This window comes from Anser brachyrhynchus (assembly GCF_964034855.1).
Source record: "Anser brachyrhynchus genome assembly, chromosome: 2".
NCBI lineage: Eukaryota > Metazoa > Chordata > Aves > Anseriformes > Anatidae > Anser > Anser brachyrhynchus.
In genome coordinates, this window is record NC_137695.1 from 5,543,747 (window position 1) to 5,557,510 (window position 13,764).

The 13,764-nt window shown below is 42.6% G+C and overlaps 1 protein-coding gene and 1 long non-coding RNA gene across 9 annotated transcripts in view; one reads left to right on the forward strand and one right to left on the reverse strand.

Moving 5' to 3' along the window:
* Window positions 1–816: 816 nt before the first annotated feature.
* On the reverse strand, window positions 817–12,670 carry LOC308190293. 2 transcript variants are annotated; one of them, XR_013947046.1, is made up of 5 exons: window positions 12,541–12,670; window positions 11,066–11,355; window positions 10,622–10,712; window positions 5,780–5,952; window positions 817–5,666 (listed from the first exon to the last, which is right to left on the reverse strand). It is a non-coding gene; the product is annotated as an uncharacterized lncRNA (long non-coding RNA). The 2 variants fall into 2 exon arrangements; XR_013947047.1 differs by having other exon boundaries at window positions 817–5,952.
* DLEC1 (DLEC1 cilia and flagella associated protein) overlaps window positions 11,385–13,764 on the forward strand; it is a 39,576-nt gene continuing 37,196 nt past the window's right edge. For 2 of the 7 annotated variants that reach the window (XM_080581436.1, XM_080581438.1), the window contains exon 1: window positions 11,387–12,788. In XM_080581436.1, the coding sequence (XP_080437562.1) occupies window positions 12,555–12,788 (234 nt within the window). In that variant the 5' untranslated portion in view covers window positions 11,387–12,554. Of the gene's footprint in view, window positions 12,789–13,764 lie in introns of all 7 variants that reach the window. The other 5 variants (XM_080581434.1, XM_080581435.1, XM_080581437.1 and 2 more) reach the window with 4 other exon arrangements.

Genomic DNA, 13,764 nt, shown 5'->3' on the forward strand with positions numbered 1-13,764 from the left:
TGCTGTGACAAGGCAGGACTGTAAGAAGCATTTGGGGTCATACGCCCGGCAGGGAGCTGTGGTAGCTACGTGTTATTTTTTTGTCAGCAGAATTACTGGAACCAGCACAAAGGAAAATGTTATATTAGAGGTCATGTCAGCGCCAAAGTGGGACCTGAATTTTTCAGACACTTCTGTTATGGTCTGTACTGTTTTTTTTTTCCCGTCTCTTCCCAGTCTGTTTACTGGTTTAGGCCATCATATTTGATTTTTAGATGGGGTGCCTTACCATCCTCAGATCAGGTGGTCACTCTACATCCAACTGTCATGTAAATTATGCAATAATGGACAGCAAAATGCAATATTTTCACATGCCTTCTTACATTTTGGGAACTGCTTGGGGTTGTTATTAAATAGGCTATGTATTAGTTTGGGAGGCCATCTCCAGTCACCCCGATGACTCACATTTTGCCATGGTGTCATCACTCTTTTGTTATCAGCGCTGTCTTTCTTTAGGAGTTCCTTCTGATAATGTGTTGCATTCCCTGCCTGTGCAAGATCTGGTTTTCAAAGGACTGGTCCTGCAGCTCAGTCTGCTCCACCCCACGTTTACCCACTGGAAGGGTTTCCCAACACTGCCAGGTCTCTGGCAGCTGCTGGTCCTGCACCCTGGGGGAAACACACTGCAGCGTGGGGCAGAGCAGCCTCACGGCTCAGAAGGAGCTGGCAGAGCTCAGCTCCTTTGGAAATCAAGTTCCCTTTGGAGATAATTTGGAAAAAGCTCAGAAATGGGATTTATAGCCCTGTAACAACAGTGAGATTATTGGGTTTGTGGAGGACTCACTGGACACAGTAATTCACTGTAGTTTATAAGCTAGACTGAACTGCAATGAGCACAGTGCAATGCCTTAAAGTTCACAGAATGGGTAGGGCAGCCAGATTCCTCGCTTATCACCATGAACAGCTTTGCCTAAACATCTTCAGACAGAAAAATGTTGATGCATTTAAGCCGTTTATTGCAACAGTTACTCCCATTCACAAGAGCAGTATGTGTCCATAGGAAAACGAAGCTACAGATGCTGGGATGTGTTATGCTAAATCTGTTGCTGGCATAATCCCATACGAGTCCCATTAAAATTAATGAGGTGTTTCTGCTTGAGCAGAAAATTTGACTTTCTAAACTAGAAATATGCCTACCAGACTCTGTATAACTTAAGGTTTGGGAGGAGTTTCCCCCCATTTCTTACAAGTAAGCAGAACCAGCTCTAACCACCAAATAAAGCAATAAAATATTCAAAAGATTTGTCTATTACTCTGTTGGTCACAATTAAAGACTTGAAAGAGTTACTAGCTCAGCATAACTCACATTGATTTCAGACTAGAAAATGATGTGAATATGGAGGAAGAATGGAGATTATACATGAAATTTGGGGATAATAAACCTGGGTTTCTCTTAGTGTTTCCAAGCCACTCACTGTAACTCCAGGAATTTAAGGAGACACTTAAATAGTCCTACCTCTGCACAATGGCACTAGGTATGATTTAGATGTGTCACTAATTTTGCCTTAAGGCTAATCTTGTGTTGAATTTTTTATTTTGTATTTCTTTAACTAATTTGTTTCAGTACAAGACAGATTTTTAAGTGTCTGAGGGTCACTTCTGTGCATTTCTGTGTTTTAACAAATCTATGTTTAAGTGAGCCCTCTAATGTTGAATTCCCAGACTTTAAATATTTTGATTCTGGGATAATGACAACATCTTTACTAGGGAGCTGTACAGAAAAGTATGTTTAGTCTTAAACACCTATTAGCAAGATTTTTTTTTTTGGAGAGGAGACCCCAGAGAATTTTTTAAGCTATCAAAACCTCATCTATTAACAGTGAATGGGAAGCTCAAAGAAAATGTCACGTATACATTTCATCATCTTCTCAGTTCAATGCATCAGTAAACAGTAAAAGTCAGCCACACAATACTAGAGAACTACGTATGTTTTCTAACTCTCTGAGTCAGTTAGTGAATCTGACCATTAATATGAAGTTAACGTTGCATGAATGAGAAACAATAACCTAAGTGGGGAACCTGGTAATGTGCTACACATACTGGTATGAAAAGGTTTCTTGGCATGATTATTGCTGTTAGGAAAAAAAGAACAGCAGGAGGCTGGCCCCAGGGTCCTGCCACTTTCATCCATTACTGGCTCCTTCAAACACATCACAGATTACAATTTACAACAGAGCTGGGACAGTGAGCTTCACAACAACTAATGTACAGGTTACAAAGCACATTTCTAGCCTTAAAAGACCACAGTCATGAGGCCAAGCCATCTGCTGCCAGGAATGCTTGACGCACATCTCTTCTTTCTTGCACCGTTGCCTCTCGACAACCAATAGCACCGGGGTATACAAGTTAGGTATGGAGGAGGGTTGATGATTAATGTTATAATTGTCCCTTTTAATATTCTTCAGCTGTCAGCTTAATACTCTGTAACTGGGATAATCACAATAATTAAATGCAATTGTCCATATCATTACCTAATTACAGCTTTTTTTCAGTGTAGCAAGTTTACATGAATTTTAAATGCATGGAAAATATGGAAAGTCTGAGTTACACCTACATTTTAGAAAATCCTGTTATGTAGAAGTTTAAACCTCACATGAGGATCTAGTGATTCCACAGTGTGCAACACTGGTAATCGGTGATGTTACAAGTAAGGCATTTCTACTTCTGGTCCCAAAGAGTTAAAACTAGAATTCCCACAAGCTCAGTGACATCAGACTTCCCTCCATCTCCATCTGAAAAATTCATGCAGAGTATGAAAATGTTCTTGAATATGAATTGCTAGTATCTCCTGAGCAGATGTTTACACAGAAGGTGTAAGAGGAATTCCTGTGTCTCCTGGAGTCCTAATGAATGGCCAACATGTTTGGTGTTAATTCGTAGCTAGCCTTGTTTCTTGAAAAGCCAGCAATAACTAGACAAGAAAGACACATACTGAAATCTTTTTTGGGGGGGAAAAAAAATCAGCCTAGGTTACAATTTATTACTAGATTAATTTTTAGATTAGCTTATTTCCCAAATGAATAAAAAGATGAACTTGTAAAATCCTATTGAGTTAATTCAAAAAGAGCATTCACACCTTCTAATTTAGCTGCTTTTTGTACCTAGTTTCAATTCATAACATGAAAGTTAGGAGCACAATTCAACAAACTGTCAGTGAAGAGAGAGAGAAGCCTTTGAAAAGGATGAAGAGGACCAAATTAAGATGCTGAAGGACCTCAAAACAGGCAGGGCAAACACCCTCCAGAGATGTAGCATTGTAAGCCTGAGATCACATGCTGTATCTTTATTATAAAGGGAATAATGAGCCTTTGCTTTATGTGCCAAGTAAAATTCAAATTTATATATACAGGTGGAACTGTTACGTTCAAAAACGTGTACTTATCCTCCTCATAGAATCAAATGCAGCCACCGTCCTCTGGCTGGGGGTATTATTTGGATTTTTGGAAAAAAAAAAAAAAAGAAAAAAAAAAACACCAGGAGGATAACAGGATGCATAAAGACCTACAAAAGCTGCCCATTGAGGAAGTATTTTTTTTTTTTTTTTGATTTTTGGTGCCTCCTCCTCAGTTCTGCAAGCCTGGTGTAGCCAAAGCAAAGAGGCTGAGTGACTCATTTCCTTCCTGCTCCTGCTGCAGGGCACCCAAATCAGAAAAGCATTTAAACAGCCTCGCATCCCCTCCAATTGTAGGAGACCTAGTTTGTGCAACTGCATGCAGACGTGCCTTTGGGAACAATACAAGGAAGCTAAAACACAGAGCTATCAGATTGCTATTAATATATCCCAGTGAGATCCCAGCTCAGAGCTTGTGGTCTGTTTAAGAGCTGGAGAAGAAATCCTGAAGCTTGGTCTGGGTCTTGCCTTTGGGTTCGTAGCACCTGAGGCACCTCCCTAAGCTTAGCTTCAGGGCTTCCCTCATCCACCTAGTTCAAATAAAGCTACGCCTATGCCCACCGTGTGATCCTTTAATCCCGAAAACTTCACCCTCTCCAGCCTCTCTGGCAACTCGACTGGTGGAGCAGAAGGTGAGAATTCCCACGGACGTTGATTTTTCTGCAGTAACTGTACTCATAGCTGACACATTCCTGCTTGTATCTGTGGTGGATCTCCTTTCTGTTTAGATCAAAGGTAAAACGGGTTGCTCAGCCAAAGCAGGAGACAACCCAACAAACCAGCTTTGGCTGCTTATTGAACTGTTTCACTTAAAAGTGTTGCAATGGTGGTGTCTCAGCACAAGAACATGCCAGCTGGACGTGACAAGGCACGTTCTCATTGTTTCACATCATATAGCCTTCAACCCCGATGAGGGGTGCAGACCTGCCGCTTTTAATTGCAAGGTGCCAGCTGCAGCCCAGGTTAAAATGAGCTTTTTGAAGGGTTTTGCTCACTTTCTAATGCATCAGGGATAATTCTGGCCTGAACTTTGGACATACAAGGCTGTATATTTTTAAAGCAATGCGCAATTAAAGAAAAATCACCTTTTCTGCTGAATATCAAAAACACCAAAAATGATACTCTCACTGTTACTGATACTCTCAGGGTGCTTCTGTGCTCCTTGAAATTTATGATTTTAAAAGCAGTATTTGGGTGCCTAAAAACTGAAGTCTTAGCGTCATTTCGGGTGCAGTGGGATGTCCCATCTGCTCCAGAAGGTTGTCAATCCCCAACAGATGTTGTGCCAATGTCTGCCACTCCCTGGCAAGTGTATTATGTATCCTTGGGCATCTTACATGACAGGCACCTAAATGTAGACAATTGTAGGTAACACTGTCCTAGAAGTAAAAGCTTCCCTTGGACCTTTCCTTGCCTAGAACAGTAGGGAATATCCCATGTTAGAAATAAGCCTTGAAATGTTAAGAGCTCATATAACTAGCTCCTAGAATAGTTTGCCTAGAGATATTTTATAATGGAAATGCAAGTACTAAGTTTGACAGGCAAGTTATTAGGTGCAGTTTACAGCAGGGCATAAAGGGGAGACCAGCAGTCATTCCAGGAGCACCCTACTGGGGCAATTTCTTGCCCTTGTCTTAGTGCCATAGTTGAAGGCCAGTTAGATGGCAGTAACTGAAGGTAAATGGAAACAAGCCTTGCTTGCCTCATGATTTCCTGGGTGCAGTTAAGAATGGTACTGAATCTGTCCTGCTAGCCTGGGCAGAAATGAAGATGCTAAATTTGTAGGCAGGCAACATTCTTCTGGCTGGTGAATCCAGCTGTCTTCACGTTTTCTTTGACTGCAAGGCTCTCTTGGAAAAGTGTATGCAAGCCCGCTGGTTCGGATGGGCTGGTCCTGTCTTTCCCTACCAGCAAAAATGAAATAACATCCTGGGAAAGTGAGGTGCTAACACAGCTGTAGATGTTTCTTATGACAATCTCTGCATGGCCACAGGACACCACCACTTCTCACTGTCCCACTGGGATGCATTCTTCTTCTTTCCTACCGTGTTCGCCTGACCATACTCCAGCAGACGCTATTTCCAGTGAGATTCTTCCCAGTCTGCCGGAGCCAAGACACAGTTTGGAGCTAACCTGGGCAGCAAGAATAGAAAATGAAGCCAGAAATCCAAGCCTCTTCCTTTGCATTTCCACCGCCAGGGCCAGATTGCAGCAGCCGTGACCCGTCAGGCTGTTCCTATCGAAGACATCAGTCACTGACCTCTCTCCACAGCATGGCCTATGTCCTCTGCTTGCACTCCAATTCTTTGCAGCAGGAGACATTGTGTTGCCTATGACCAATTTACTTACATCCCATCCAACCCTTGTCAGGGTTCTGGAGATAGCTCTGGTGGTCCCATATTGTGAATGGTTGTCCCAAAGTGGACGGCTGCCTAGAGATGATCTCTTCAGACTAAGACATGATGTTCTTGTTCAGGCCTAACTCGGCAGGCCTTCTGGGTCATTTGTGTGTGCCCCAGTCCCTGAGGATAAAGGCATATGAATGCATTTAAGCCTACATCATTCACCACCCCAAAACACCACAAGCCAGGAAAGATACAGTTTGAGGTTTGGCCTAAATTAGTAGGTTTCAGGGAGGTGAAAATAACTCAATGCAAAGGTAAAATTTAAAAAGCACTTCTCCTGAGTTTCGCTTTAGAAATTTCCTTCTCACCTGGCCTGACATCCCTATAAGCTTCATTGCTGGTGCTCTCGAGTGACTGCTTCTAGCCCCTAACGTGTCTACCAAGAAGGAACACTGGATTCAACAGTTTATGCTAAATGTGAGCTGTTTGAATCTGAGCCTGCCAGGATTTACATCTACTTCAAAAACGTTTTGCTTATACTCTTATTAAAGCAGAACCAAGAGCTAAGGACAAATTCAGATGAAAAATCCTAACTGTAGGGGTGTTTGTGTTTCTTTTAATTCTGAATTAGGCAGCAGATCCTCATTACACCTTGCTGTATTGGAGGTGTATGGTGGGTCTTTTCCATCTTCTGCTCCAAACATGCGGACCTCATCCCATTGTTTACCAGGGCAGGGTCTTGCTCAGCACATTTTCAAATTACAGATGTCTAGAGTACAGACAGGCATGGAGGAATAATTTCTATTTTTCTCTTTAATTAATCCACCCAATGCACAAACCAAAGAAGCAGAGGAACATCTGCAAACGCATCTTGTCTGAAAGCTTGCTAGCAGGAGGCTAAGAAAAATCTTACCAGGTAAAGGTAAGACAAATGTTTTCAAATTACTTGTGCTAAAAATTTCGAGACAAGGAGGGAAACCTTGGTAAAGGATCAAGACACTGGGACAGCAAGACACACATCCAAGCCATGGTTTTCTAAGAGCCATGGCTTGACTGAATGAGCCTGGCCAGATGAGTCACAAAGGGGTAAAAAGTAGTGCTGTGATCTCACACAGGTGCTCCGAAGGGTAGGGAGAAGAATAGAAGGAACAGACATACATGTTCTCCTCTTCCAAGGTTTCTTTGCATCTATAGAAATCCTGGCTGATGGAAAGGATTTTCAGGAAGGAAAAGGAGAATCTTCAAAAGAAACTCAAGCCCAGAAGGGAATCAAAGGAAGAAAGAAACACGTTTCGTCCTAATAAATGTCAACCAGTGGGTTATTCTCAGGAGTGTAAATTAGCTGTTGTGGAGTTCTGCCGTGCCGTATTAGATCAGTTCCAGGACAGAAGAGGCTTACACAAAGCTAGCCCATGTATGTCTGTGCAATTCCAGAATCTGCAGTGTAGTTATGGGGTGCAGACATATCCCTAGTGATGTTCCTGAAGGGTGGAAGAATGCTATTAAGCATCAGTTGAATCTTGTTGTAACTGAAAAGTCTTTAAGATCTGACAGATCAACTCTGGTCCATCTCCGTGTAGATGATGTGCCAAGAAACTGATTAATTTATCAATCCTAGCAATGAGAAGATCCTTTTAATGACCACACAAAAAAGCCTTCCTTTGGGGAGCAAAGGCACATTTGGAACCAGAAGCCAGAATTTGGGTGGTAAATTTATCTATTAGCTTTCATAGACTCTTTGCAAATAATCAACGGACCCCCGGCTACTCATGGAGCACAGAATGAAGCCCACTAATTTTAACAAAACACATTACTGGGTAAACTGTTTGGGGTTAAATGTAATAATTTGTGACAAAAAAGGTCACACTGTAGTCAAGTGATTCTCTCTGAGCCCAGGGCCCTGTGAATGTGGAATATGAGCCCCTTGTTCTGCTCTGCTTGAGAGTCCAGTGTCACCCCAGCGCTGCACACTCCAGCTGGATCCCTGCATAGAGGCGTAGCCCATTTCCAGCTTAATTAGAGAGTGATGTATCTGCCCAGACACTGTCAGACAGAAATGACTGACTCCTTTGTGTATGCGTTTTCCACATGCTTCTCCTACATGTTGGGTGTGTCTGGTTTGTAAAACCCCATGTGGCTTGAGTGAAATTACAGCGTAAGTATTCCGGCAGAAGGATAGCAATAGCCACAGACATGTGTTAGTAAAGGACAGACTTGTAGATACATGAGAGAGGTGTGGGAAACAGAGAAAAGCTGAAAGTCGAGAAAGGTGTAAACAGAAAGCAAGTGAAAGGGCTGACTCACGTCGGGAGACAGCCACAAAATAACATCACGCAAGATGTTACGGGAGAAAATTATGGAAAGAATATCCAGGTGGAACTGCCAGCCACAGGTTATTTCAAACTGCCTGAAAGAGAATCGGAGATAAGCTAAGTATGGCCAGCAAAGCAAGACCTGTAAGAAATGGATGGTCTTTAAACTAACTAGGACATCAGAAGAAGAACAAACAAACAAAAACCCAGCTTTGACAGGACAAGGAAGCAGTGCAATGAAAGAAGCCATCTTTCAGAAGCTGAGCGGTTTGGCATTTTTCACCTGAAACGGAAAGGTTATTTTTACATCCTCCACGTCTGCAAGATTTACTTGGTTTTTAAAGTCAGACTGTTGGTGCTGGTTTTAGTTCACCTTCAAGATACGCATGGTAACATGCAAAGGAGACCTGCATTCCAGTGATACCTGTTTGGAGGCATTTGGCTCTGCAATAATTATGGGATAATATATAGCTGCAATATATAGTTTTGCCAGTGTAGAGAATAAACACAATTACCCAATACAAATATGCCAGATTGAGACAGAAGTATTTTTACCTTCTCAGTACTGAACGGAGATTAAGTACAGTATTTTTAAAGGCTTTCTTGGATACATGGAAACCTTAACAAGACCACTGGAGGGCAGCAATGTCAAAGTGAATCATTCATCAGAGTACTTTAGGAACTGTTTCGTGAAGACCCCAAACCCAAGGAGACCTTAATAAACGAAAAGAAATAATTGGAAATCTTTTTTTGTTGTTGTTACCCAGATGACAGTATGCAAAATGGGGCAATTCTTCCCGTGCAAAAGATAGTACTGCAATATCATTTCTCGTACTGTCCCATATCTAAAAAATTCCACTTGCAGCCTGTATGACTTGTCTTGTTTTCAGAAAATCCTAAAAACGTCCAAACAGTTGAACTTTTAAGGATCCTGGTGGAATAACAAGAATATGTGGGGACCACCTGGGGACTTTGAACAAAATAAATGTAAAAAAGCAATATGATCCTGACAAGACACCAAGACTACTTTTAAGGGTGGAATAATCCAGTACTTATGGTTCCTCGAAGATCTATGACTTAGGCTCTGTCTACCTTAGAAAGAAGTTTGGTGCAAAAGAGGCAGAACCACAGTGCAAAAAAAAGTTGGTGCTCAGGAGATGATATCCACTCTGTATCTGTTTGCGGATGTTTTACTTAAGATTAGCTTTAGCCTGGCCCTGTAGATTAAGCACTCATTAGCTGATAAGCACATGAGGTGAACACCTGGAGAATTTAGTTTCAGATTAGTTTCCTGTTAGAGAAATGCCATTGTGCTCCACACTGCATGCAGAAGCATATAAACCAGAAGTTTTCTGGCGGACAAAAGTCTCAACATGAGCCAGCAGCGGGCACTTGCAGCCCAGAAGGCCAACTGCATCCTGGGCTGCATCAAAAGATGTGTGACCAGTAGGTTGAGGGAGGTGATTGTCCTCCTCTACTCTGCCCTCCTGAGGTCCCATCTGGAGTACTGTGTCCAAGTTTGGGGCCCCTAGCACAAGAAGGATGTGGAGCTGTTAGAGTGAGTCCAGAGGAGGGCTACAAAGATGATCAGAGGGCTGGAGAACCTCTGCTATATAGAAAGGCTGAGAGAGCTGGGGATGTTCAGCTTGGAGAAGAGAAGGCTTCAAGGAGACCTCATTGCAACCTTTCAGTACTTAAAGGGGTCTTATAAAAAAGATGGAGAAAGGACTATTTAGTCAGGGAGATAATGCTAGGACAAAGAGGAATGGTCTTAAACTAAAAGAGGATAGATTTAGACTAGACATTAGGAGGAAATTCTTCACTGTAAGGGTAGCAAGGCACTGGAACAGGTTGCCCAGAGAAGCTGTGGATGCCCCATCCCTGGAGGTGTTCAAGGCCAGGCTGGATGTGGCCTTGGCCAATCTGATCTAGAGGGTGGCATCCCTGCCCATGGCAGGGGGGTTGGAGTTAGATGATCTTTAAAGTCCCAACCCAAGCTATTCTAGGATTCTATGATATGAAATGGGTCCCTCGGGAGTCTCTTCTAAAACATTAACATTACATCCAAACTTACATGATACAGTGGGAAAACACTAAATAAAATGTCTGGTAGAAGTCATGCATGGCAGTCAGAGAAAGTGTTTATATTTGAACAAGTCACATCTGTAAATGTAGCCTAAAGTTTCTGTTTGATTATGCCTTTAACATTTCCTACAAGCACAAGTCTCTCTTCAGCCTTTGGAAGTTAAGTATATTATAATGGTGATAAAGAGAATGATATAAATGCAATTTTTTATTAATTTTTAAAGTTTTCATATGGAAATGTAAATACATATGTGAATTAAGCAGCTTTACAACAGGAACAGTGGCATTTATTTCTCAATGTTATATGAATAAGTGATGACAGCTTAAAAACAGAGATCTAATAAAAAATGCAGCAGTATCATATAGGAAATTACTATGTATAGCTCTGGACCAGACTGTAGGAACTCCCTTCTGATCTTGCATTTGACTACTGGGCAGACAGATCTCACCTTCACTTCCAGATTCCACGGTGTATTTCTGGACTGCAGCTGGAAAAAAGCATCCAGTTTCAAAAGTGAGATGATCTGCTTGGCGATTTTACTGAAAGACAGTAAAGATGAAAGTACAGAAAGCTTTTTCCACAGTCAGTTTTCATGCACATGTATATACTATTTTAAACAAAAACATCTGCTTTACTGCCACTGCTCTGAGGCTTTCTGCAAGGCTAGGAATGAATTCTTTAAAAAATGCTGGATTTTATTAACATTCCATCTAGCAAACAGATGTTACAATTAATTGTAATAGCACATGACAAGAAAACTTGGAATTCTGTTATGGAAACATGTCAAAACGTGGATCCTCCAACCTACTTTTAAAGGCAAGCACACACCTACGTGCCTTCACAGCCACCAGAAACAAAGATGTGAACCTTTTCTATGTGAAAACACACGTACCTGGTCTTACCATTGTCAGATGACAACATTTTTTCTGACTTTCCTTAACCTTTGGAACAGGATATCACAGACTTGCTGAGCTTTCCCTTGGGAAAGTTTCTGTTTTCACAGGGAAACTAAAAACACAACATTCCTCAGAGTCTAATTTGATGTCGTATTCCAATGGTGAAATGCAGATTGTGTTGAAGTGACGAACTACAGCTTGTGACACTAACCGTGTAGTCACAAACCCATGTGTCCCATGCCTACAAACACCATTTTGGGGCTTGCAGCCGATGCTTCTTGCTTATCTGCTCATGGCGAAGAAGGGTTGGAAAACTGTAATTATTTTTTGCGATGGTTATTTCCTGTGGAGTGCCATCAGAGGGCAGTAACACACAAGCATACTGCCTATCCCTCTCTCCATGTCCAAACCCTGCAAACCCCCTTAGCAGGAGCTACCCGGATAGTGAGGGAGATGCCCCATGACCCACCAGCTGGCTCCTTCCCTCTCAGCAAGATGCAGGGAGAAAGAAGAAAAAAAAATAAAAGAAAGCAGGCAAGACAAACACTAAAAGCTATGCAAGGATGGTTTCTAAGGAAAATATCACCCACTCCAGCAGCTGTTGTTAGCAACCGGCGTACACAGCCGCGGCGCTATAGCAGGTCGAGAGGGAAGATTGATAGTTTTTTGGGTTGATAATGAACTACGCAGCTTTTCTCCCCTCACAGCCCAGCCTCAGGGACAAAGCCTGCCTCTTTGGGCGGCTGGGGAAGCTCTAGGAAAAGGAAAGGCTTTGCCTCATTTCCTCGGCTGCGAAACTAGGGGTTTGTACCACAGCCTGCTGATGGTGGAGGGGCCGTGCAAAAAGCTCATATCAACTCAGAAGGTTCAAATCAACATTTTGTTTCTATTTTGTTGTTGTTATTAATGTATACCACTCTGTTGCTTTAAAAGAGGGCAGAAACTACCCATTCTGTCAGGGCAGAAGGACTGTAAGTGTGCCTCACAGAGGCACCGGGTGCCGCCCTCAACCAGCCGCTCCTGTTACCGTGACAATTTACACAAACAGAGCTGCTGTGGCGGCAGGAATGGCGGTGTGTGAGGGGTGAGGAAGAGCTGGGGCTCGGTTAACCCCTGGTATTGGGGCTCCATTCCTCCCCGTGGGCTGGGCCTGGCCCTTGCCCTCTGCCAGGTCGTTGGGCAACGGGCGGCTGAAGGCTGAGGGCAGCCAGGGGGACCCCGGCGCCATGGCTGGGTGCAGCTTCCCCAACCGCTCACAGGTAAGGTAACGGGGCATACAACCCTTTCTTACATCCCCCCCCCTTTCTTCAGACATTTTTCACCACTTTTCCTCCTCCCTCCTTCAATCCCGGTCGGTTGAACGCGTGCACTGGAGCTCGGTGGTGCGGTATGAAATCCCTAAAGCTCCACTGCCCGTGAGGGAATAAGTGTGTGTGTGTCTACGCGAGGTTCTGCAGGCCTATGTAATTACTTAATCACTGCAGCATGTTGTCTTTCTTAACCCCTGTCTCGCTCCCAGGATATTCTCTGTTCCTTTCTCAGGCCTTGAGCGTTAATCTCCTCGTTTCCTTTCTTCAGGACATCTCCCACCTGTTGGCCAGCACCTTTAAGGACCTGTACACTGGAGATGTTATAGGGGCAGACATAGAGGCAAACTGGATCAAGTCCCAAGGAGGAGAGGATGTTTATCATGAGGCTTTCACAGAGGAGCTACAGAAGGTACAAGTAAAAACCAAGGCAGAGTTTGGAGCTCTATTTGGGTTTCATTGTTACTTCTTTATTTCTAGGTCTTCCATAAAATAAAAGAAGGCAAATATGAATGTGTAAGCAAATAGATGCATCAGTGGACACAGTATGGTCCGAGTAATAAATATGAATACTATTTCCTGACACTGGCTGCTTGGTTGAGATTTGTTTCACCTGAAAGTGCATGTCTCTTACTTGTATGTTACATCTGAACTAATCAGCCAAGGCTCTCTATATCCTCAGAAAAAGAGAGAAATAGGCAGCTTTTAGGGAGCACAGTCTGATCCATTTTAGGTACCTACTTTGATACAGGGTGGAATTTTACCTGTTTTCCATTGACAGTGGAAGGATCCTAGAATGAGAAGGCAGGAGAAATCATCTATTTTTAGCTGAATGCATCCTGCCCTTTCTAATAAAAACAAGCAAAAAAAAAAAAGGCCAAATGGTTAAGCCTTGTGACATGATAGGCTACAGGTGTTGTGAAACCAATGATTCTCAGTTTTATTTGGTATTCATCTTGTATGTCCTTGTGCTTCCACTATTATTCTTTCTTTATAAACTTCTTTGAGGCTGGTCCTTTCTTTCTGAGATGTGCTTATAAAGCATTTACCACACTGAGCAGTGATCCGAAATACCTAGGGAGAAGTAAATTATCACTGCTGGCATGTACTGGGGGCCTTTCTAATAATTAGGAGGGAACATTCACTTTAAACTTAATCCTACACTTTTAGGCAAACTGTGTTTCAGTAGCTAGTGTCCCACAGAAGGTAAAAGAGACATTTCTCTCCTCCTGAGAGGGTGTCGTCATCTTTCACACATTCTTGTTGATATATGGATAGCTGGATAGTGCTTCTCACCCAGCACAAGTTAAATGATGGAAATGAAGGTGTTTTAGCAAGCCAATTTATTGATGTAAATTAATGATGTTTTATTAAGCTCTCTATTTACC